Genomic DNA, 24,282 nt, shown 5'->3' with positions numbered 1-24,282 from the left:
TGATACTTGTAGCGTAGCCCAACGTCAAGGAAGTGGACGGAAGAAAACAGGAACATCAGCAGAAATTGTTCGAAAAGTTACCGTGTATTATTAAGACTTGATCGAAACCCGCGACGCAGTGGCCAAAAATGGCTTGTGAGCTGAACATATCGCAATATTCCATTCGGCAAATATTGAAAAATGAGCTCGGGGTAAAGCCATTGAAATTCCAAAAAGTGCAAGAATTTACACCGCAACAGAAAGAAAATATACTCAGAAGAGCTAAAGAGTTGCCTCGCTTGGCCGAAAGTGGTAAACTGCCGATTTTGGTTTTCTCCGATGAGAAAACATTCGTCGTCCTGCAGTTTTTAAACAAACAAAATGATCGTGTTTACTTGCCAAAGAGGTCAGCTAAAAATGTGCGCCTTCGGTTGGCCACCAGAACTCAAGCGCCGGCCATGGTTATGTGTGGGCCGCCATAACTGCCGATGGTCGCTACAAGGTCGAATTAATTGACCGTGGCATCAGAATAAATGCCGAATATTGTCACGAAAATATTCTGGAGGGTGTATTAAAGGCTTGGGTATGCAAACACTTTGGCCGCAGACCTTGGACATTCCAACAGGACTTAGCACTATCGCACTCAGCACTCGGCATCCAAAAATGGTTACAAAATGAGGTTCCACGCTTCATTTTTAGCGCACAATGACCACCAAAATCTCTCTTGTTTCTGGAGTATTTTGGAAAGCAAGGTTGGCACTAAAAAATACCAAAGTGTCGATCACCTCAAGCAAGCGCTTCGCCGGGAATGGGTCAAAATACTGCAGAGCAACATTCGGGCAGCGTGTTTGAAGGCTATAATTCGTGCCAAGATGACCAATTCGAACAAATCTAAACTTATTCTAAAATTTGATGTTATTTCCGACATTTTTTGCATTCATTCAATAAAATTAAAAAAAAAATGTAAAAATTATTGCGTTTTATTTTGGTGTAGTTTTTCTACCTCACCCTGTAATATTAAGATGCTTTCATTCTATGAGAACTAAAATTTTTAAATTACCAACTTTAATGCTAAGAATTGGAAATTGGAAACTTTGAGAAAGACCAAATATCAGGAGGTACCGCAACATTGGGAATAAACTCAAATAATGATATGTAGAAAAACATGGAGGGTGATATTTTCTACATGTAGGGTGTTTCATTCTCCTACAACCTAAAATTTCAAATTGCAGGACATTTTATTGGAAATTCCGGCAGAAAAAGATTCTACATACTGAGAACTCTAAACTACTAAATTACAGCAAATTGAGGCTGAAGTATTTAATGTTTCTAAACCGTTTTCGATGCCAAACATCCAGAAACAATGTTTCAAAGATTTATCATAAATATTGTAATTTGTATCGTGATTTTGGCACATTGACAGGCAGAGAGGGGAACATTGCTAAATTTATTCAAATTCACACACTGATCAAGAAAAAATACAATTTATATATTCCCTCCTCTGAAAGAAAACAATAGTCCGCCCTAGTCTTGGAATCAAGTCAAGCTGTCATCAATACGACTAATAATATGACCTAATAAAAATATTCTCATAATGAATATTAATTGATTGCTTTCATAAACTAGATAAACATTTCAATACCGATTTTGTTCCGTCTATTTTTGGATATCGTCATAACGGTATCAATGTTCTATTTCATCACGATCATTAATCAATATTAAGAAATCTCTTCTGCTGTTCGAAGACAATTTTCTATAATTAATCATGATTTTGTGTGGCAGAGAGATTTTAAAGACGTTTGCTGCAGATAAAAGAGCCAAATCGAAATTCCTCTTGTCTATGGAATCCATTCATTTACATACATACCTACATACATATAAAGATATCTAACCACATTCCTGCCTACATACAAACATATTTTTGTAAGTGGGGAATGGTTGATAACATTTCTCCAGCCAACCATCCAACCCACAAGATTGGCAAAGTCATAAAGCGGACACTTAAAGATTCTAACCCAAATCACGTCGTATGGCTGAGCAATTTTGCAAAATAGCAAACGCATACACACATACAGGTATAAATACATACACATAGACAACAAACAAAATAAATACCAAAACAAGGTACGACCTTCAAGAATATGTGAAGTTTACCCATTAACCTCAATAAGAAGAGCCATCCACATAAACCGGCAAAACAGAAAAGTTGTGGTAATCGCAAAGAATCTAAACCTTAAGATTTTATCCCCAGCTAAAATAGCACACCTCCCCCCTTCAAAACACATACCTGGACACATGGACCTGTCAATAAATGCTAATAAACTTGCTAGATGGGCGGCTAAGGGGGTTACACGCCGGAATCATCTAAATACTCAATAAAAATTGTTGAAGCCAAAGTCTTTACCAAAATGAAATACATCATCCCGCCGGGTTTGTATGTGTGTGTGTGTAAATGTTTATGGATGGTCATTATTATTATACCAACATTAATTGGTTGTGATCATCTTCATCATTGCCATCGTCATCTCCATGAAAAGTTTACCAACATCAGTTTATAATCAAAGTTGTTTGGTTTCTATCACATTTTTATGAGCTTTCCTATGAATCACGAACGAAACAACCAACTAATCTAACCGCCCATCCATTACACCTTGAATACGAAAATACGCAAAAATGTGTTAACACACATGGGAGGCGAGGCGAGGCCCTCAATATGGTCATTGTCAGGTGAACAGTGGTTTCGGTTGAATTTTGTTTTTTATAATCACCAACACAAAGAGAATTGGAATTTACTTTTTACGTATTTAAGGACAATTTATATATCATGTTGGCGACTTATTATACCCTCAGCCATATGGCCACAGAGGGTATATATCATTTGATACAGTCAAAACGTGATTAGTCGAAATAACGGTTTTAGACCCTAGGTCTCTTTGGACCAAATCCGTTTCAGAACATTTGGAGTCGATCTAGCGATGTCCGTCCGTCCGTCTGTCTGTCTGTCTGTCTGGCTGACTGGTGCGCACGATAACTCTCGAAAGGAGTATCCGATTTGGTCCGAACTTGGTACATGGTAATATCTTCGTCAAACTTAGATCGAGTTCGGAGATGGGCAATATCGGTCCACTCCTTCTGGTAAACCCCTCCCCTCAAAAAAGGTCAGAAACAGAAAGGATAATCCGATTTTGCTCCAACTTTGCAAATTCTAATATTTGCATCGGTGCTAGGTCTGGTGCCGCCCCCACAAATGGTCAAAATTTTGAAGAGTTACAACTCTCATAAAATGTGATGTAAGAGTGCGATTGTCTTCAAATTTCACACATCCCAATCATTTTATTAGCCCAAGGTCTGGTGTAAAGATGGAGTATATCGGTCCACTTCTTCTGGTACCTCCCCCACAAATGGTCGTAATTTTAAAAATATATATTCCTTATTATTATAATGTTTCCTCATCGGAGAAAACCAAATTCGTCAGTTTTCACACTTTCGGCTAAGCGAATCAACTCTTTAGCTCCTTTGAGTCTGTTTTCTTTCTCTTGCGGTGTAAGTTCTTGGACTTTTTGACATTTCAATGGCTTTACCCCGAGCTCATTTTTTAATATTTGCCGAATGGAATTTTGCGATATGTTCAGCTTACGAGCCATTTTTCGATTAAGTCGCTTCTTTACTTTTCAAACCATTTAAGATGATGTTGCTGTTTTCTTCCGTCCACTTCCTTGGCGTCGGGCTACGCTACCAGTATCACGGGAAGGAGCATTGGTACGAGACACAAAAGATTTATTCACATTTAAATGCTGGAATGCTCTAACGATAGCCACTTGTGGTTTTCGAGCCAAATATAAATAAACCACACTATCACGCTTGAATTCCATCACGAATAACTATTTTTCTGGAAAATTCTCCCCAAAATTCTTTTGTACACTTGAAAACAATATAATGAGCTGCCACTGAAAATGACAGCAGTCTGAAGTTGGTTGCAGTTTTTTCATCTCAACCTGTATATGGATTTCTGGCGTATATGTAGGTAAGATTTAGACTCTTCACGTCTTCAAGGACTTGCTTCTATCCGGGTTAAAGGAAGTTTTTAACTATATTTAAAAAATGGGATTAAAGGGGCTCCTTTCTGAACTCCTCCTATTTTTATCTGCAATACTTAAGAAAACACTATATACGGATTATATTTTCGTACTTGTCTCCTAACTTTACTACTGTTCGCACCACGAAACCGGCATCATTGATTACTTTGGTGTCTTTTTTTTTTGGTGGCCTCGTCTTACTATCTTTGGTGGTAAGAAGCAGCAACCAAAAACGGCAGCCACGCATTTTAATCAAGTTAACGGTACCATATAACGAATAAGAAAGCTTAGAATAAACCCAAAACGAGGCAGACAAAATATAATTCTTGGTAACAAGTCTAAGCCACAATGACACCAAAGCTGAGAGGGAAGGAACACATAGAAGACGAAAAAGAAGAAGTAAAGCGACCATTACGACGACGGTTGACGGGAAAGCAATCTCAAAATTCCATGATGAGCAACAACACTGCGGCATGGTTGAGCTGTAATACAGCTAAAGATTAAAGTGGGTTAAATGCACAACAGACACCAACACCATCACTTATTTGCCAGCACACAAAAACAGAAGCTACAATAATAATAAAAACTTTTAAACTTGCATACAGAGATTATGACCAAAACAACAACAACAACATGCCGAGAGAATCGAAATGGTTAAGCAAGATTCCAAAACGGATGAATAAATGGCCAGAGGGAGGGCAGGAAGACAAACGGGTGAGGAATAAAAATAAATGAATGAAAGAAAGAAATTCTCTTCGTAGCGGGAGGGGGAAAGAGCTTTTGAAAGAAGAACAGGAATATTTGTAACTAACACATGGAGAGAAGGTGTCAATATGCAATGCCCGAGGTGGAAGTCAGAACCTGTATATTAACCTTTTTTTACTTCAACACCAGCCATTATCATCGTCGTCATTATGCCATTGTGTAGTCATCATTATTGTGTCTTCGTGTGGCCGCCAGCCATCTCCTACTTCAACTTCTTTGGGTAACTTGTTACACCTGCTTTTATTGCACACAAACAAGTGCGACTTAGAACGGTTTTCGATATAATGAAGTTCCATATGGAAAACTCGTTGTCATAGTGAGTTAAAAGACTAGCACTGGAAGAACGTGATTTTATTGAGATTTTTTTTTTCATTAGGGGTGTTTAAGTTCAACTTGAAAGTCCATTGCAAATGTTTTACGAGATAAAGATTTAGAAATCCATAAAGTACATATTTAGCTGGACAACACAAAAAATAATTCCTGGGAATTTCCAGCAGATAATGAGCCAACGAATAGGTCTTTTTTTGGCCCTTTTTTAAATGTGGTCCAAAATTTTCTTTAAACATGATCGCGGCAAGTCAAGAGTCTAAATAGGAATTCATGTATATTAAAAACACATCTTAGGAATCCTGGGTTCTTAACCCAAATCAATGTCCTTATATAGCTTTGACAATACTTTCACGTTTTATTTAAAAAATAGTTCCACTTTTTGGTACAGCCATTATATAAAGATTATCCCCGATTTTAATTTTTTTGAAGGTCTTGTCCATATTATCCAATCAAGTGAGCTTTCTGAAAATTTTCAAATTTTTGTTACTTTTCGTTGTAAACTTTCAAAACGCTTTCCTCAGCATACAGGGTTAAATTAAATAAGCTTCAACCAATTGCAGACTGCTGTCATTTCTAAGCTACTCGTCCGACAGCTGTTAAAATTATTCCAGTGACAGCTCATTATATTGTTTTATTGTTCACAAGCGTACAAAAAAATTTTGGTGAGAATTTTCTAGAAAAAAAAAATTATTCGTGATGGATTTCAAGCATGATAGTGTGATTTCTTTATATTTGACTGAAAACCACAAGTGGCTATCGTTCGAGCACCCCTGCATTTAAATGTGAATAAATTTTTTGTGTCTCGTACCATCGCTCGTTACCGTGATACTGGTTGCGTAGCCCAACGTCAAGGAAGTGGACGGAAGAAAACAACAACATCAGCGGAAATGGTTTGAAAAGTAAAGAAGCGACTTGATCGAAGCAGTGGCCGAAAAATAGCTCGTGAGCTGAACATATCGTAATATTCCATTCGGCAAATATTGAAAAATGAGCTCGGGGTAAAGCTATTGAAATTCCAAAAAGGTACAAGAACTTATACCGCCACAGAATGAAAATAGGCACAAAAGAGCTAAAGAGTTGCTTCGCTTGGCCGAAAGCGGTGAACAGCTGAATTTGGTTTTCTCCGATGAGAAAACATTTGTTATCCAGAGGTTTGTAAACAAACAAAATGATCGTGTTTACTTGCCAAAGAGGTCAACTGAAAATGTGCACCTTCAGTTGGCCACCAGAACTCAAGCGCTGGCCATAGTGATGGTGTGGGTCGCAATAACAGCCGATGGCCGCACTCGGCTTGTATTAATCGACCGTCGCATCAGAATAAGTGCCGAATATTATCGCGAAAATATTCTGGAGGGTGTATTACAGACCTTGGACATTCCAACAGGCCTGTGTGATGGTGCTGAGTCCTGAGTCCACCCAATAATGGTTCCAAAATGAGGTTCCTTGCATAATTTCCAGCGCATAATGACATTTTTCTCCATGCACAAGCAGTGAGTACCCCTATTGAAGAAAGAATGTTCAGAATGTTTTTCCTACATCTCCTCGTTTCTCCCAACACACCACACAATCACAACCATATCGGTAGAAATTATCCAACTGACCATACCTGTTCTGTTATTGCCAACACACAGTACTTGTAACAATTTTCAAAACTGATTTGGGTCTCAACCGACACTGCATGGGGGAATATGGGTCAAAATGTCAATAAGATTTTTGGGCCACTTATTTATCAAAACACACATGGACAACAAGAAGAACTCACACATACATATATACAAAAAATAATAACACTTTACCGCAACACAGTGTTGATGTTATTGTTGATATGTGTGTGTGTGGATTTTGTGTGCCCACAGCCGGAGGTGATGTTGAAGGGATCATCTCTGTCATATTCATGTATGCATATCATCTCCATGTAGAAAATCCACATATGGTCAAGTGGGATTAGAAAACATTGGTTTGTAAAAGTCAAGTGCGTATGGCTGGTTTTCTCAAGATGTGTGTGTGTGTGTGTGAATTTACAATAGCCAAACCAAACCATCAGCTGGTGATAATTCCATAAATCATGGCTTCCATTGAATTGCATTGGGCATTTATTTTCATTTGAGATTTTTGTTTATTAAGGCCAAGAAAAGGTTAAATTTCCCTCCAAGGCCGGAGATCTCTGCATTTGTTGATTGTTGAGTGCCAATGGAAACCGTTACAGGTTAATTGGAGATAATTGAGGCTGGGTGTGGTTGGTGGTCATTAATATTATCGAAAGCATAACAAATGTGCTGCATAAAACAATAGCGGATAATAAACAATTAAAAATAATTCGTTATATTTAAGGTGAAAAATTCCGGTATATTTTTTGATCTGTGTTAAATTGTTAAAGTCAGACACCATTTTTGAACTTAAGTTAAATCCAGTAAATATTTATAGAATAGGTATAGTGTAAATATAGTGTAGGTAGATAGGTATTGTGTATATAGTATAAATGTCCTTTGTATTATTTTCAGGAATAACTAAGCTTCCAAAATTGAAATCGTTAAATCTTTGGTGAGTGTTGGGCTTCTCTTTTTTTCCTTATGTTTTACTACAGAATTAGAAAATATATTAGATATGCCTCCTCTTTTACTCAGATAAAAAAACTGCAACAAAGTCAAACACCATAATTTATTTTTTTTTAATTTCATTGAATGAAAGCAAAAAATGTCGGAAATGTCATCCAATTTTAGAATAAGTTTAAATTTGTTTTGGTCACCCTTGGCATGAATTATGGCCTTCAAACGGCCAATGAAATCGTCACACGCTGCCCGAATGTTGCTTTGCGGTATTTTGGCCCACTCCCGGCGAAGCGCCTGCTGGAGGTGATCGACACTTTGATATTTTTTAGTGCCAACATTGGTATTCGGATAGGTATTCGGAGATTTTGGTAGCGAGGAACCTCATTTTGTAACCATTCTTGAGTGGCGCGTGCTGAGTGCGATGGTGCTGAGTCCTTTTGGAATGTCCAAGGTCTGCGGCCAAAATGTTTGCTTTAATACACCCTCCAGAATATTCGGCATTTTTTTGTATAATACATATAATAGCGGAGATCAACTATTGGCTGTTGTAGCGGCCCACACCATCACCATGGCCGGCGCTTGAGTTCTGGTGGCCAACCCAAGGTGCACATTTTCAGCAGACCTCTTTTCAAGTAAACACGATCATTTTGTTTGTTTACAAACTGCTGGACAACGAATGTTTTCTCACCGAAGAAAACCAAATTCGGCAGTACACCACTTTCAGCTAAGCGAAGCAACTTTTTAGCTCTTCCAATACACGCCACGCGAAATATTTGAAATTTATATTCAACAGAAGAAGTCAATTGTGAAAACTCAACGTGCTTTTAAAACATTAAAAAATGTGAGAAGTGCGCCTTCTAAGAACACCATTAAGCGTTTATACGAAAAATGTTCGACTGGTAAGGCTCTTTCTAATCCGAAGAGGCCATATAAAAGTCGACCAAGGCGATCGGCCGAGAATATCGCTGCCGTAGGAGCCAGTGTTGAGAGGTCCCCAAGAACATCCCAAAAACGCCGTTCTCAGCAGTTGGGCATGGCTCGGTCCACTTTACAACGGATTATTCGCATTGATTTGCATTTGTTCCTGTACAAAATTCAATTGACGCAAAGAATGTTTCCTGCGGACAAGCCTCGTCGATTGGAATGGGCCCAAAATAGTCATGGGTCCGTCGAATATGGGCAACTCTGTATGTTCAGGTCACAAGCCATTTTTTGGCCACTTCGACGCGGGTTTCCATAAAGCCGCTTCTTTACTTTTCGAATCATTTCTGCTGATGTTGCAGTTTTCTTACGTCCACTTCCTTAACGTCGGGCTACGCTACCAGTATCACGGTAACGAGCGATGGTACGAGACACAAACGATTTATTCTCATTTAAATGCTTTAGTGTTCTAACGATAGCCACTTGTGATTTTTCAGCCAAATATAAAGAAATCACACTATCCATCACGAATAACTTTTTTTCTGGAAAATTCTCAACAAAATGCTTTTGTACGCTTGTAAACAATATAATGAGCTGTCACTGGAATAATTTTAACAGCTGTAAGACGAGTGGCTTAGAAAAGGTAGGAGTCAGAAGTTAGTTGCAGTTTTTCATCTCACCCATTTGATACGGCCAAAATGTGCCTCATCGAAACCCTAGCTCTCTTTGCACCATATCCTCGGAACATTTGGAGTCGATCATGAAACTCATAAAGACGAAATGACCACCGGATTACTTCTAAACTCAGCACATTCCAATATTTCTATTAACACAATATAATGAAAAATATCGGCCCACTCCCTTCGGTACCTGTCCCACAGCGGTAAAAATTTTGAGTAATTATAACTGTCATAACTGATGAAATAAATATGCGATTCTCTTCAAATTTCACACTTCCCAATATTTAAACTAAGACAGGAACTTGTATGAAGATGGAAAATATCATCAGTCTATTCCGTGTGGTACCTCCACAACCATGGCGTGAAACAATGCCTAATAAAATCCGATCTCTTCAAATTTCACACATCCCAAGTTTCTTCCATTACAAGATCTTGTGTGTGAAGATTATAGATATCGGCCCAAACCCTCCGGGAACCTCCCCCAGAAATTTTCACAGTTTTCCATATTTTTAACTCTCATAACTTGCGAAGAAATCAGCGATTCTTTTGCAAATAAGTGGAAATGTTCGACTTTCTTTAAATTTTGCACATCCCAATTTTTTCATTAGTATTATATGAAGTGGAGTACTTCGTTGCACTATGGTACCTCACACACATTTCTTCGTTGTAATATTTATATAAGACAAAGATCGGATACCAAATAGACAATATTGGTCCACTACTTTGGACTTTGGACCCCTTATGGGGGGACAACAATCAAAATAAATCTTAAAAGCCGACATTGCCTCAGAGTACACATCTGTCGGCAAAACCGACTGATACTTTTTAGCTTGTTTAATAGTTTGTAATGCTGAGTTTTAATCGAGATCAATAAGTCTCACGTTCTTTCCTAAAATAGTTCGTGAAAGAACATTTCCCCTTTTTCCAAGCAGAACAAAAAAAGCGAGTTTAGGAATTTTATGATAAAAACCAGTAAAGAAAGTCTTAAAGTCGGGCGGGGCCGACTTTATGATACCACTTTGCTAATTTAGTAGAGCTGCGCATAAAATTAAAAGTTTTTTATGGGAGAATTCAATCATACACGCTATGATTATAATTTAAAGTTCAAAGGACTAAATATGCCGAAGCATTTGTATCTTTTAAATTCGGACTTGTATTGCCCATTTGGTGCAAAATTAATTTGAAATCGGATAAAAATATATATGGGAGCTATATCCAAATCGGAACCGATCTCGATAAAATTTGGCAAAGATATTTCTGAGCTGTATTTGATATATTTCCCTGAATATCGTTGTTACAGAGTGCATATTACGGCTGCGGAGGACAAAAATAACAAATCGGATGAACAATATATATGGGAGCTATAGCTATATCTGAACCGATTTCGATCAAATTTGGCATACTTATTTTCAGATCCAATCTGATCGTACGTGCTAAATTCCATACTATTCGGACTGATATTACACGTTTGGTGCACAATAAAAGGCAAACCGGACGAAGATATATATGGGAGCTATATCTAAATTTTGACCGATTATCTACAATTTCAATAGGGTGGCCAAACAAATGATTTGTACTGGATAGGACAATAAATGCAAACTGTACTTTGTTTACAAAAATACATGGACAGACGGACGGACGGACATGCATAAATCGACTCAGAATGTGATTCTATGCAGATCATCAAAAGGAACTATGGGTCTATCTCGTTTCCTCTTGCCTGTCAGAAACAAATGCACAAAGACATAATATCCTGACCACCTTGTGGTGTAGGGTATAATGAACTACAAAAATTCCTCATGAAATACATCACTTCAATTGTCTCTCCCTCCTGCAAGTAGTTCTCCCACAAAGTTGCAACAATGTTTCTACATTTCATGACACATCATTAAATTCAATTTAATCTCAAATCGTAAACTTCCTGGCCAAAGCATTGCATCCTGTGGTCAGAGATAGGAATAAAGAGAGTAAAAAGAACCATTACAAAGAACTGAAGATTTTTTGGTTCATCTGGTCTAATGCCTCATTTCCAGGAAGTGTTGTGCACACCAACGGAACAAAAGTTACAACAACGCCCAACTAACAGAAAAGAACGATAGATGATTAGAAAAAGAGAAGAAGAAGAAGGAAAAAACTCTAAAGCATTACGCAACTACGCAAACTTTTCATATCTGTTCATGAAGTTTTCCATCAAAAATATGAGGATGATGACTACAATGATGTTGTTGTTGTTGTGAGAGTGATGTCCGCACAGCATCAAACATCATTCATGGCATGACATGAAGACTGGTCACGGCAGCCAAGTTGGGCTATGGAAAAAATTGTTTGCAATTAATTACTTTTAAACGATACTCGTTGAATTGACCAGGTTAGTTCTGGGGAACCGAGAGAGAGGGTGTCTGGAGTAGCTTGTAAATTCATCAAACAACTGTGTTGACTACAGCCTTCAAGGTATTCTGTCATCTGACATAAGCTGTCGTTTTTTAATGTTGAATGTTTTTTTTCAGTGTTCTTTTTGCACTGTTGCTTCGTCCGTTTATGGTTCATCATCATCATGAACACCGCCATCGTCATCATGGCAATGACTATAATGCCTCCTAAACACGCAATATTTTTTTGTTTTTTTTTCTTGAAGAGAATACAGCATGGAGTAGGAGATTATATCCACAAGTATTTGTACAAGGGAATATACTTATCTATGATTTGGGTTACCAAGGAGAGAATGTAAGCAATGAGTCAACTTTTGGGATCAGTTGCGGTGTTCCATAACCGGACCCTTAGAAAACAGCTGGGGAAAATTCTAGTTGCATGGTGTAAATGTCTGAAAAGGTTCAGAACCACCTCTAGATAATCTTCTAGGCATTTAAGGCTTCTGATAATGACGTTTTTAATTTTTCTTAGAAAATTCTTCTATAAGGTCACTAGAAATTGTTTTAAACTGAGAAGTTTTCTGGCAGTTCTGAGAATCGTCTGAATATATCTCTGAAAAAAAACCTTCAAGAAAAAAAATATCTTAAAAAAGTTTTCCGGGTTTGAAAGTGTTTTGGAAAATCTTATATTTGCTCGTTTATACTCGCGAGTGAAACATACTCGCATGCTCGAAGAGTAGAAGTTTTACATGAAGGTTACTCTTCAAATTTTTGTTTTATTTTGGAGTGGTCGCATGTTTTGTTAGTAAGAGTGGGACTCAAAATGCTCGAAATGGAGTAAGAGTTTTTGAATGGAAGCAAGGGACCCGTGGATTTTGTGTAAGACAACGAAAGCAACAACAATACCATAGCCTTTGTTCGTACAGCTAGGCGACAATGCACATCAACCTTTTAGCATTTTACTCTCACTCGGAAACTAACAAAGTCTTTTCGTTCTTATTCGAATGTTATCGATTAATAGAGTATATTTGTTTTCATTTTTACTCACAGGGGTACTGCCACTCCAATTCGAACGAGATTTGCTCTTTACTCGAATTCGAGCGAGCATTTCCGAACTATGCTTCTAGATAAAAGAGTCCCTTTGAAAGATCCTTATGTGTAGGGCGCCCGAAAGGCCTTTCTCATTCAAAATTATTTTCAGTAAAGAAGATGTGTGGAAGTGCTTCCAAGAGATCTTTGGATGTTCCTACAGGTGTAGAAGATATGATCTCTTTATTATTCGAGTGCCATAGAAAAATGGATTATTCTCGATTACTTTTTTACATGCAGGCGTACTGCCACCCGAGTCCGAGTCTGTAGGAGCTACGCTTTTAGGAAAGGGTGTTCTTGAAACTCTTTCAGATAAAGAAACCCTCTTTATGTATATAGAGTCTCTGAGTGATGTTCCTTATTAAAATGACCTTTGAAAGTTCTCTATAAAGAAGATCTTTGAAGTTCCAAAAGGAGTAAGAGGCCCATGAAAAATCTCTTATTTTCATAAAGGCTCTAAAAGATATTCTAGAAATAAAATTTCATTGGAAGTTATTCTATGCATAAAATACCTCTCGAAGGCCATCCAGACATTGAGGGCCTCTGGAAGGCCCTCTAGCATCAGAACAATGCTGGAAGGTCCCTGAGGCAATGAAGGTTTCGGAAATGTCTTACGTGCTTTAAAGACCTCTGGCAGGCTTTCAATCTTTTGAGAGATGGAAGTTCTTAGAAAGTTCTTTTAGTCATAAGAGGTCACTTGAAGTTGAGACCTCTTACAGGTCTTCTAGGTATAAGTGACCACTGGATAGGAGGTGTGGAAGATTCTAGAAGGTCCTCTATATATAAACATCTCAGAAATATCTAAACTATCTACCTACTCATCTATCGACATATCTGTACATGAAAGAGCTTTCGTCTTTCAGAGACCTGTGGGACTTCTTCTTCCTATAGAATACATCCTGGAACTATCCTGAAACTCCCTTTTACGCAAAGAAAATCAATTGAAGATCTTCTTTTTAGAAGATGTTCATCGAACATTATCCTTTGCTACGTCTCTGTCTTTTTCTCTTCGACCTTTTAAAGCCGACATTCAAGACAGCATAAATATTTGCCATTGTTTTTATGAGCTTTTAAGGTTTTATGTACTCACCTAAATTGGCATAAACATTGTCCGACTTGCTTTTTATCGAACCGCTTTGTTGGTCCCCTGCAGCGCCAGCGCCTCCTATGATGCGGATGTTGTTGGTGTTGTTACTGGCGGCTGATGATGAGGTTGAAGATGTGGCGGTTGATTTGGGCGAGGAAGTAATGTTGCTGCTGCTGTTGGCATTGCCTGTTCCATTGCTGGCGTTTGCGGATGAGGATGCTGCTGATGTTGATGTTCCTGCCGCTGCTGCTCCCGATGATGCCATTGGCAATGATGTGGTCAATGCAATCTGTTGCTTTCTACGTAATTCTGCACTTTTTGGTGGCGGTGGCCTTGCTGGCTTATTCATTTCGTGACTACGTTGCGTGTCCACCGAACGTAGAGGAGGTGCCGGCGGTTTGGCCGTGACCACAGCCACTGTTTGGGCCGTAACCGAATCATTTGTCTTTGTTATGTCCTTGACCACTTCGACAGCTGTGGTATTAATGTCTATGGGATGGATGATGACTAAACGTGGCTTGCCCGAGACCCCCACCTCCTCGCCCGTGCAAATTTCCGAATAAATGCTTTCCTTTTGTTTGGTTAGATTCTCGGTAGTTTTACTGGCTCCCATGCGTAAAAATTTCTTAATGGAAAACTTCGTTTTTGTTTTGGCTTGATTGGCAGAGGATTTCTTATCGCCTGCCTGTGAGGAGGAGGAAGAGGCGGCGGCAATATTCGTGATGGACATGGATGTGGTAACAGTTTTGGTGGCGCTGCCACCAGGATATGAGTCGGCAGTGAGATTTTCTTCAGAGGCAGATAGGGTTTTGGGGGTACGTGGCTTGGGTTCAGGTGTTAGCGACTGATTGAAGCTGATCGAGGAGGTGGCATTCTGAAGTTGCAGATTCTTAATGGCATTGCTGCGTTGAGTGGCAAAGGTGTTGAGACTTCGGAATTTTGGATTAATTATGGCTCTTTCGCGTTTATCTTTTTCGCGTATGGCAGCAGCGGCTGCAGAGTTTTTACCCACCGTCCCAGCACTGGTCATGGCGCCAATTTTACGGGTATAAATTGAGGAGCCTGGGGAGGAGTTACCAAAATCATTTCCTGCAGACGAGGATTCTTTGGGTTCCTCTTCCTTAGCAGCTGCTGCTGCTGTAGTGTGGGTCTTGTTGGCTGTCTCATTGCTTTGTTGCTTGGAAAATTCCTCCTCCATGTTGTAATCAGTCTCCGGAGATGATGGAGCACTTGATTTGGTTTCAGTGGCCGGAGGAGGATTGGGAGCTTTGCCCTTTTTCAGTTTATTGTCATCCTTTGAGGAGTCATTGTCTTGATTTTCCATGGATTTGGACATGATCATTTGCAGCTGTGAAATGACTTGCTGTTGATCATTGGATTGCCCTTGCATGCCACTAACAGCACTGCTTGAGGTTGGTGGACCCCGTTTTGTTAGGAAAGTCTTCATGGGACTGGGCGTGGGTGAAACCAAGGGCTTAACTGGCAAATCAGGTTTCTTCAAGAGTATGGGAGGATGTTGCTTTTGCAATCCATGCAAAAACGAAGGTCGGGCATCAATGACCTTTGTTGTGGGTGGTGGTGACTTAGGTAAGGGCGGAATTTCCTGCGGCTCTTGATTTTCAAGACTACCATCCGGATCGGCACTACCATCCGGTTCGCCATGCAATTCCCTGGACTTTTCCATAATAAAGGGAGCCGATTTTTCCACATCTTCGTTAAGCTTAATTTCCCTCAAAGTCATCGGGGGCTTCTGATCGGCAACTTGAATATCTTCATAGTCGGAATTATTGGTACTGGCACTTAGCTTCTTTTCAATTCTCAGGCGATCTCTGTCCTTTTCGGCCACATGAATATTTTTGTAATCATGACCTATGCTAATGCCAATACCCGAGTCCGATTCGCTGCGTATCATGTTGTATGAAGTCTCCTCGTCACTGCTGCCATCAAAGCTGCTACCCGTGGAGTCCAACGCATCATCGGAGCTACATTTGGTGACAATCAAGCCATCCGATGTTATTTTACTGGTCATAAAATTACCCTCATGTAGATTATAGGAGGCCGCCCGGGTCTTGGAGGAGAGCAACATATCGGTAATATATTGTGAGGAAGAGAAAACACTCGAAGAGGAATCGGTTTGATCCGTCTTCGCCGAGCTTTGGGCCTTAGCCTTGTCTTTATTTTCATATTTTCCATCGGGTAAATTTTCGTAAGTCTGTGATGTCTCCACCACATCGTAATAGGCCGAAATACCATTTTCCGTATCCGAGCAATTGCTATCCGAATCGGAATATTTATTGAAGACATTCACTTTGGGTTTGACTTGATCCTTTGTGATAGGCGGGTTACGCACGATTGGCTTCTTAAGGTCGAGAAAGGTTTTGTTCTCCAGCGACTCGGCTAAACTGCCAATTTCAAATTTAATTTTACCTGCAGAGCTGCTGGAGGTGGAGGCAGTACTGCCAGCTGCTGCAGAGGCCTTTTGTTCTGTGGCCAATTTCTCGGTTTGTTTCTTTTCCAAGGTCTCGGAAATTTCATCGAGCAGAGATTTCTCCATGGCCCTTTCAATTGGTGGACTATCCTTGCCATCACTTTCCATGGAGGGCAAGGGTTCACTAATGGATTTACTGGACAACATCGAACTGCTTGCAGATGTAGTCGTGGATTTCTTCACCACAGTTTTTGTATTGCTTGTTGTTGTTGTAGTCTCTGTTTTGGTTTCAAATTTGGCCTTTACAGCCGTCTTGCTGGTACTTGCCACCGTTGATGTGGTTGACAGCTGACTCTTTGTGCTCAACTCCTTTGTTTCATTGGCCCCAAATGGCAAAACATTTATTTGCAATGTTTGTTTCTTACCCTCCTTATCCACCTGAGGGGCACCCAATTTTAAGGCAGCAAACGTTTTCTTGATATTCTCTTGCGGATCTCCTAAGAGGTTGCCATTATTCATATTAAAATCGGTATTGGCCCGAGTGATACGTTTCAATTCAATGGTCTCCTCATCATCGGAACCCGATATTTTATCATCATCCTTATCATTGGCTAAATTCATAAAATCATGATCATCATCCGAATCATCGGACCATTCTCCCCCGTAGCCAATAACCTCGGAGATGTTTTTGGGAAAATTCACCTTGTGCGACTTGTGTTTCCCCGTTGCCTTTCCTGCTGCCCGTTTGATGATACTCTTTGTCGGTTTTTTATTCTTATTTGGATAATCAGTCTTTGGATCGGTAGTGGACTTGGAGCTGAGGCTGCTACTTAGACTCGATGAAAGCGCTGTGTATTTGGAACGTGACGCGGCCAAGGCAGCAGCAGCTTGTTTGTGTTCATCTTTCGATTTGAAACAATTCGAACACAAATCTTTTTTCCAGGCATTCTGGGAGAAATGTGTACATATGGACGAAGACATGATGGGGTGGTGTGTGTGTGTGTTTAACGGACGTTACACCTGACGTTTTGAAGGGGGGTTTTCTTCTTATTCCGTTCGATAAAAGGCCATAATCTGAAACGAAGAGTAAAAAATATATACATTTTTATTGGATTATGCAGATATTCAATAACTTTACAAAATACATTTGATATTTTCTTCAAAAATCCTCACTGATTGAGTGCAGGATAGATGTATCGAAGTGTTTTCGGATATTCGAACTTAAAGGTTACGAAAAGTTCTAAAATGGTACGAAACATATACAATGGTACTATTTGGACACCACAGAGCTTAAACTTGACATTTGGTATGAGAACCAAGGTTGGAGCTTAAGACTTGGCATTTGGTATGAGAATCAAGATATGAAGGTGGTTTTGGAAATGTGTACTAACTGTGCGATAGGTAGTAAAATGGTACTAAATTTGGAACAGTTTGGTATAGAGTGAACAGATAAAGCTGGAATTTTGAAATTTTGTATTGAAGTCCCTGTGGGCAGTTGGTTTCCGATAAAGATATGGTTTTGGAAATGGATGCTATAAATAGTACTATATTATGTACCATTTGATATTGGGTGAATGGTGCCATGAGATCTGAAATTGTGTATTAGGGTCACTGTTCACGTGTTGCCTGGATATGGAGGTGGTTTCGGAAGTTTGTATTATAATTTTACGAAAAGTACTAATTGATACTAAATTTGGTATTGGGTGAGAGCATGGGACTGTAATTCTCAAATTTAATATTGAGGTCTTTGTTGGTATCTAGGATTGAGAAATGGAGGTGGTTTTGGAAATGCGACCTATATTTGTACGAAATTTACTAAATGGTACTAAATTTGGTATTGGGTTAAGGAATAGAACTGAAATGTGATATTGAGGTCTCTCTTGGTATCTGGAATTGAGATATGGATGTGATTATAGAAATGTGTATTATAGTCGGGGGAATTTGGCAAGGGGATAGAGCTGGAATCTCGAAATTTGAAATTGAGGTCTGTGTTGGTATCTGGAACTGAGGTATGGAGGTGGTTTTGGAAGTGTGTGTTATAATTGTACAAAAAGTACAAAATTGTACTATATATGAGATTGGGTGAAGGGGTAGAGCTGAATCCTGAAATCTGATATTGAAATCTCTGTTGGTATCTGGAATTCAGGTATGAAGGTGGGTTTGCAAATGTATACTATACTTGTACGAAACTTACTAACTAGTACCAAATTTGGTATTGGGTGAAAGGATACAGCTGGAATCCCGAAAGTTGATATTGAGGTTGGTTATTGGAGAAGTTTGCTATAATTGTACGAAAAGTACTAAATGGTACTAAATTTGTTATTGGGTGAAGAGATAGAGATACAGTTGTGAAATTTGATATATAGACTACTAATGATATTTGTGTTTGAGATTGGGAGATTTGTACTAAATTGTACTAAATGTGGTATTGGATAAAGGAATAGAGCTGGAATCCTAAATCACTAAATTTGGGATTGGGTGAAGGAATAGGACTGGAATTCTCAAATTTGGTATTGAGGTCTCTGTTGGTGCCTGGAATTGAGTTATGGAGGTGGTTTTGAATATGTCTACTATAATTGTATGAAAAGTACTAAATTTGTATCACTGTTGGTGTCCGGGATGTAGTGATGTAGTTTGTTTTGGATATGGGTGTATTACTAAATTTGGTATTGGGTGAAGAGATAAAGGTGAAATTCTGAAATTTTATGTTGAGGTCGCTGTTGTTTTCTAGGATTTACATAGCACAGAAAAATTGGATGTGGGTTCATTGAAGTAGAAGATAAAAAATTGCCTATATTCTTTCCGAAAAAGGAATACCTTGAATAATATATTAAACCCTGAAAGTCTGAATATTTAGTACGACGTATGACGTCCTGATTAAAAAATGTTGTCAAACAGAACAAATTGTGCATTTTGAGAAGTAAAAAGGCTTAATACGATTTGTTGGAGCGAATCTAAAAATGTATGGTGAACGAAGTAGCGGGTACTTGATAATCTACCATATTGCTCTAATTGTACCGGAAAAATTTTTAATTCTCCTATTATTAAAAAATCCGCGATTATAACGCTGATAGTCCACTCAAAATATTTTTAAAAACTGGGTCCCCGATTGAAATATAGTCCTTGAAATATATTTTTTAATTTTCTTGAAAATCACCTCCGTTTTCTTGGTACATTCCTCTAAAAGTTTTCTTACAGTGCATTTCGCTTAGACAAACGTTTGTTAATTTCAGCTATTGCACCTTCATTATGGTCTGAAAAAGTTTCTACATTTCAGCCGTTATTCGTGTTTCTTTCATTTGCAACCTGAAAACATTTCCATTCCATTCCAAGTGTTCCATGATGCAAATACCAGCGGCAACTGCATATGGAGATTAAACGATATTTCAAATTACACGTTTGTTTGTTGCTCCATTTCTCACACCACTCTTGGGTCATCGTCTCGATTGTGTGGCTGGCTACCATAACCGCTACTTGGGCTGAGTTGGCTGTCTGTCTGCCTATTGGTCGGTCGGTCTAGAAACGATTAATTAGCACAATTGCATAACGTCTGGAGTGAAAAATCTTTGACCTCATACGGATGTGTGAATATGAAAGAGGTCGTCAATTGAAATGCAGGTTTATGTGATTGGAGTTTGATTTTTTGAGTGGAGAATGGAAGGGGGATGTGATCGAAACATATAACTCACAAGAGGTTTTGGAAATGTAAAATTTTAAACATAAAATATGAGGAAATTTACAATTTAAGAAAAAATAAGATTAAGGCTATGATACCCTTAAATAAAAAATTTTTAAACAAGAAATTCTATAAAAATTTGGTTCAAAGACTGCAAAAAAATGGAAAGAAAATTTGGATTCTGAATCACTGCAGATTGAAATGAAGATTTTAGGTTTGACAATTTCATCATTTCCTGAGCTAACATGTTATAGAAGCCCTGTCCGAAATTTAACACATTAGGATTGACTTGTCGTCCCTACGGTTTTTTCTTCAAATCGGTCACCAACCCCTTTACAATTTCTTAAGAACTAACAACACAGAATTCTATTAATTTCGTTTCGGTTTCCAAGTAAATCTTCTCCCAAAGAAACTTTAGAACTTTAACCAATCATAAGGAAATTTCCCAAGAACACTTTTTTTCCCAAAAAAAAAAAAAAAATAAATAAAACTTTTTCTGTTCTCCCTATCTTTGAGACGGTTCATTGGAACTGAAAAGTTTGGTGTTTGTACACCACATGTCCCCTCGAATACAGTTTCATTACCATGCCAACCAAGAAAGTCAAACCACTCATTCGTTCATGCAGTCACTCAATCACCCGCTCGCTGCCTCCCTCATCGGTCGCCTGTGACCATCTGAATAGAAAGTAATGAACTTTGCTTTCAATCTTCTTCTGGCAGAAGTAGAATGTTTGAATATACATTTCAGCTATTGTTCAAATAAGACGAACGAAGAAAGTTTCAGTACTTTTTTCGTATTCTCATTCTAAGAAACCAAAGAAGACCAAGTTAGAAGTTGTTTAATTTTTGTGGAAAAGATTTCGAAGAAAAAACTGAATTCTTGGAGATAATTATAGATTTGTTTTGTTGTGCCAAGAAAAATTGGTTACTTTTCACTTTTAACTGTGTTTCTTCTCTCTAATGAGTTGGATGGGGTTTTTCTTCCCGTCACTGAAATGGAAATTTAATTGGGGGTTAGAGCCAGAGAAAGAGAGGCGGGCGATGTAGTTCACATCGAGAAATTTGCATAGAGGATTTGGGTTAAGACTTGATTGGAGAATGTTTAGTTTTTGGCCTAGTTAGGGAGCAGAAGAAATGGCCGCTTGACTGAAACTAAAAATAATTGTTTTTAATTAATGGTTCTGCTCGGAGGTCATTGGTATCTGTGAGATTTTTTGGGAAAACGTTTTGGTAAAAAATTGTTAAGAAAGAGCCCTACAACACTGTGTTGTATAAATGCTTTTAAAGAGCTATAAACGCTCGTGAATTTTTTAGAAATAATTTTGAAAGACTCCTGGATTTTTAAAAATATTTTTGAAATACTATAAATGTTCGTAGATTTTTTAAATATATTTTTGAAAGACTCGTGAATTTTAAAAATTATTTTTGAAAGACTACTGGGTTTTTAAAAATATTTTTGATGACTACTGGATTTTTAAAAATATATTTGATGACGACTAGATTTTAAAAAATATTTTTGAAAGACTATAAGTCCTCGTGGATTTTTTTTAAAAAAATTTTGAAAGATTAGAAATGCCCGTGTATTTTTTAAAATATTTTTGAAAGATTAGAAATGCTCGTGTATTTTTTAAAATTATTTTTGAAAGACTATAAATCCTCGTGGATTTTTTAAAAATATTTTTGAAAGACTATAAATCCTCGTGGATTTTTTTTTAAATTTTTGAAAGATTAGAAATGCTCGTGGATTTTTTTAAAATATTTTTGAAAGATTAGAAATGCTCGTGTATTTTTTAAAATTTTTTTTGAAAGACTATAAATCCTCGTGGATTTTTTAAAAATATTTTTGAAAGACTATAAATCCTCGTGAATTTTTTAAACATATTTTTGAAAAATTAGAAATGCTCGTGTATTTTTTACAAATATTTTCGAACGACTATAATTGATTGTGGATTTTTTAAAAATATTTTTGAACGACTATAAATGCTTTTGGAATATTAAAAAATATTTTTGGAAGTCTATAAAAGCTCGTGGATTTTTTAAAAATATTTTTGAACAACTATAATTGATTGTGGATTTTTTAAAAATATATTGGAAAGACTACAAATGCTCGTAGACCTCAAAATATTGGTCCTGGACGTAGAATGTTATATGGATCTTTTTGTCTCGCCGATTTGAGTCAATCTAGCTATGTGTGTCCATCCATCTGTTCATGTGCATGGAGGTAGGGGTAGGGTCAGAATAGAAACCTATTATTTTCAGAGATGATGGTAAGCAATTAACAATTAAATAACAATCGACACGGAATTTTGCATGAGGTTAGAGGTTTAGACTGAGGAATGTAAAACTTACAAAATTCTATTCGTTAAATCAAAGATTTAAATGATTTTTTAAAATGTCCAATAATATACGGAATATAGAGGGTGATATAAAAAAACTTCAACAAAGTCAAACTCAATGATTTTTATATTTTTTTTTAATTTTTTTGAATGAAAGCAAAAGTGTCAGAAATAGCATCAAATTTTAGAATAAGTTTAGATTTGTTCGAATTGGACCCCTTTGGCACGAATTATGGCCTTCAAACGGCCAATGAAACCACCACAAGCTGCCCGAATGTTGCTCTGCGGTATTTTGGCCCATTCGCGGAAAAGCGCTTGCTTGAGGTTACCGACACTTTGGTGTTTTTTAGTGCAAACCTTGCTTTCTAAAATATTTAGACACAGTAGTCCAACGGATTGATATCCGGAGATTTTGGTGGCCATTGTGCGCTGGAAATGAAGCGAGGAACCTCATTTTGTAACCATTCTTGGGCGGCGCGTGCTGAGTCCTGTTGGAATTACCAAGGTCTGTGGCTAAAATGTTTGTGTGCCCAAGGCCTTAATACACCCTCCAGACAATTTTCGCAATAATATTCGGCATTTCCGCTGATACCAGGGTCGATTAATACGAGCGAGAACGAGAACGACCATAGGCTGTTATGGCGGCCCACACCATCACCATGGTCGGCGCTTGAGTTTTGGTGGCCAACCGAAGGTGCACATTTTCATCTGACCTCTTTGGCAAGTAAACGAGATCATTTTGTTTGCTTACAACTGCTGGACAACGTATGTTTCCTCATCGGAGAAAACCAACTCTTTACCTCTTTGAGTATATTTTCTATCTGTTGCGGTGTAAGTTCTTCCACTTTTTGGAATTTAAATGAATGTACCTCGAGCTCATTCTTCAACATTTGCCGAATGGAATATTGCGATATGTTCAGCTCACGAGCCATTTTCCGGCCACTGCGATGCGGGTTTTAATCAAGTTGCTTTTTTACAAAAGATTTACTCACATTTAAATGCTGGAGTGCTCTAACGATAGCCACTTGCGGGTTTCCAGCCAAATATAACGAAGTCGCACTATCACGCTTGAATTCCATCTCGAATAACTTTTTCGCTGGACTATTCTCACCAAAATACTTTTGTACGCTTGTAAACAATATAATGAGATGTCACTGGAATAATTTTAACAGCTGTCGGGCGAGTGGCTTAGAAATGACAGCAGTCTGAAGTTGGTTAGAGTTTTTTTCATCTCACCCTGTATATAGTGCAACATTTTCAAACCTAAATCCTTAATTTTTGAGTTTCATACAATTTACAATTTTTAAATGTAATTTAAAAAATGTTATAACATTTTTCTGAACTTTTAGTTTTTTTATTTTTTGTTTCAAATTGAGACTGGGAACTCAAATTTCAAACACACAACTATTGTCCAATAACTTGTCCAAAAATATTTTATTAAAAAAAAACTATGAAATAAGGAGGATCAGGAATAAACAATGGCTGTGATGGAAAAATAAAAAAAATATAGAAGTGGTGGTAATGTGAGAAAGACAACAGAGGTCGTTGAATAGAGCGCACAGAGAAAGTTAATTGATTACTTGTTTGGCAACAAAAGAAGCAGAAGTCGTAAACGTGATTTATATGAGAGAAGAAATGATGTAATTTTGAATTTTTTATATTTGGTATTAAATAAGAGGTCAAGCGGACGGATGTCGGCAAGTGTTGGATTTGATAACACGTTATGTAGATGTGAAAGCGTCATTCAATCGGGCAATCAATCATAACCTTAATGGGATGGAATTAAAATGGGGCGGGGTCGAGCATATGAAATACCACACAAATTAGGGAATAAAACAAAGCCGAATTTACAAATAAATTGTAAATTGCATATAGTAAGGGTATCAGGGGGAACCTTTATAAGAGGGCAATAACAAAACTTGAACTCGTATTGATCATTTTTTAAAAGTGGGGTTTCAACAGAATAAGAATTCGAAATACCTGGAACTACATTCTTA

General features: G+C 37.9%; 1 protein-coding gene across 1 annotated transcript in view; it reads right to left on the bottom strand.

Moving 5' to 3' along the window:
* The window catches only part of LOC101890026 (serine-rich adhesin for platelets), a 53,340-nt gene that overhangs the window by 9,126 nt on the left and 19,932 nt on the right, over positions 1-24,282 (bottom strand). The window contains exon 2 of the mRNA XM_059123103.1: positions 13,849-17,347. Within this exon, the coding sequence (XP_058979086.1) occupies positions 13,849-17,254 (3,406 nt within the window). The 5' untranslated portion in view covers positions 17,255-17,347. The remainder of the gene's footprint in view (positions 1-13,848; positions 17,348-24,282) is intronic.

Source organism: Musca domestica, unplaced genomic scaffold (assembly GCF_030504385.1).
Source record: "Musca domestica strain aabys unplaced genomic scaffold, Musca_domestica.polishedcontigs.V.1.1 222, whole genome shotgun sequence".
In the NCBI taxonomy this organism is placed as follows: domain Eukaryota; kingdom Metazoa; phylum Arthropoda; class Insecta; order Diptera; family Muscidae; genus Musca; species Musca domestica.
This window is presented reverse-complemented; position numbering and strand designations above follow the sequence as displayed.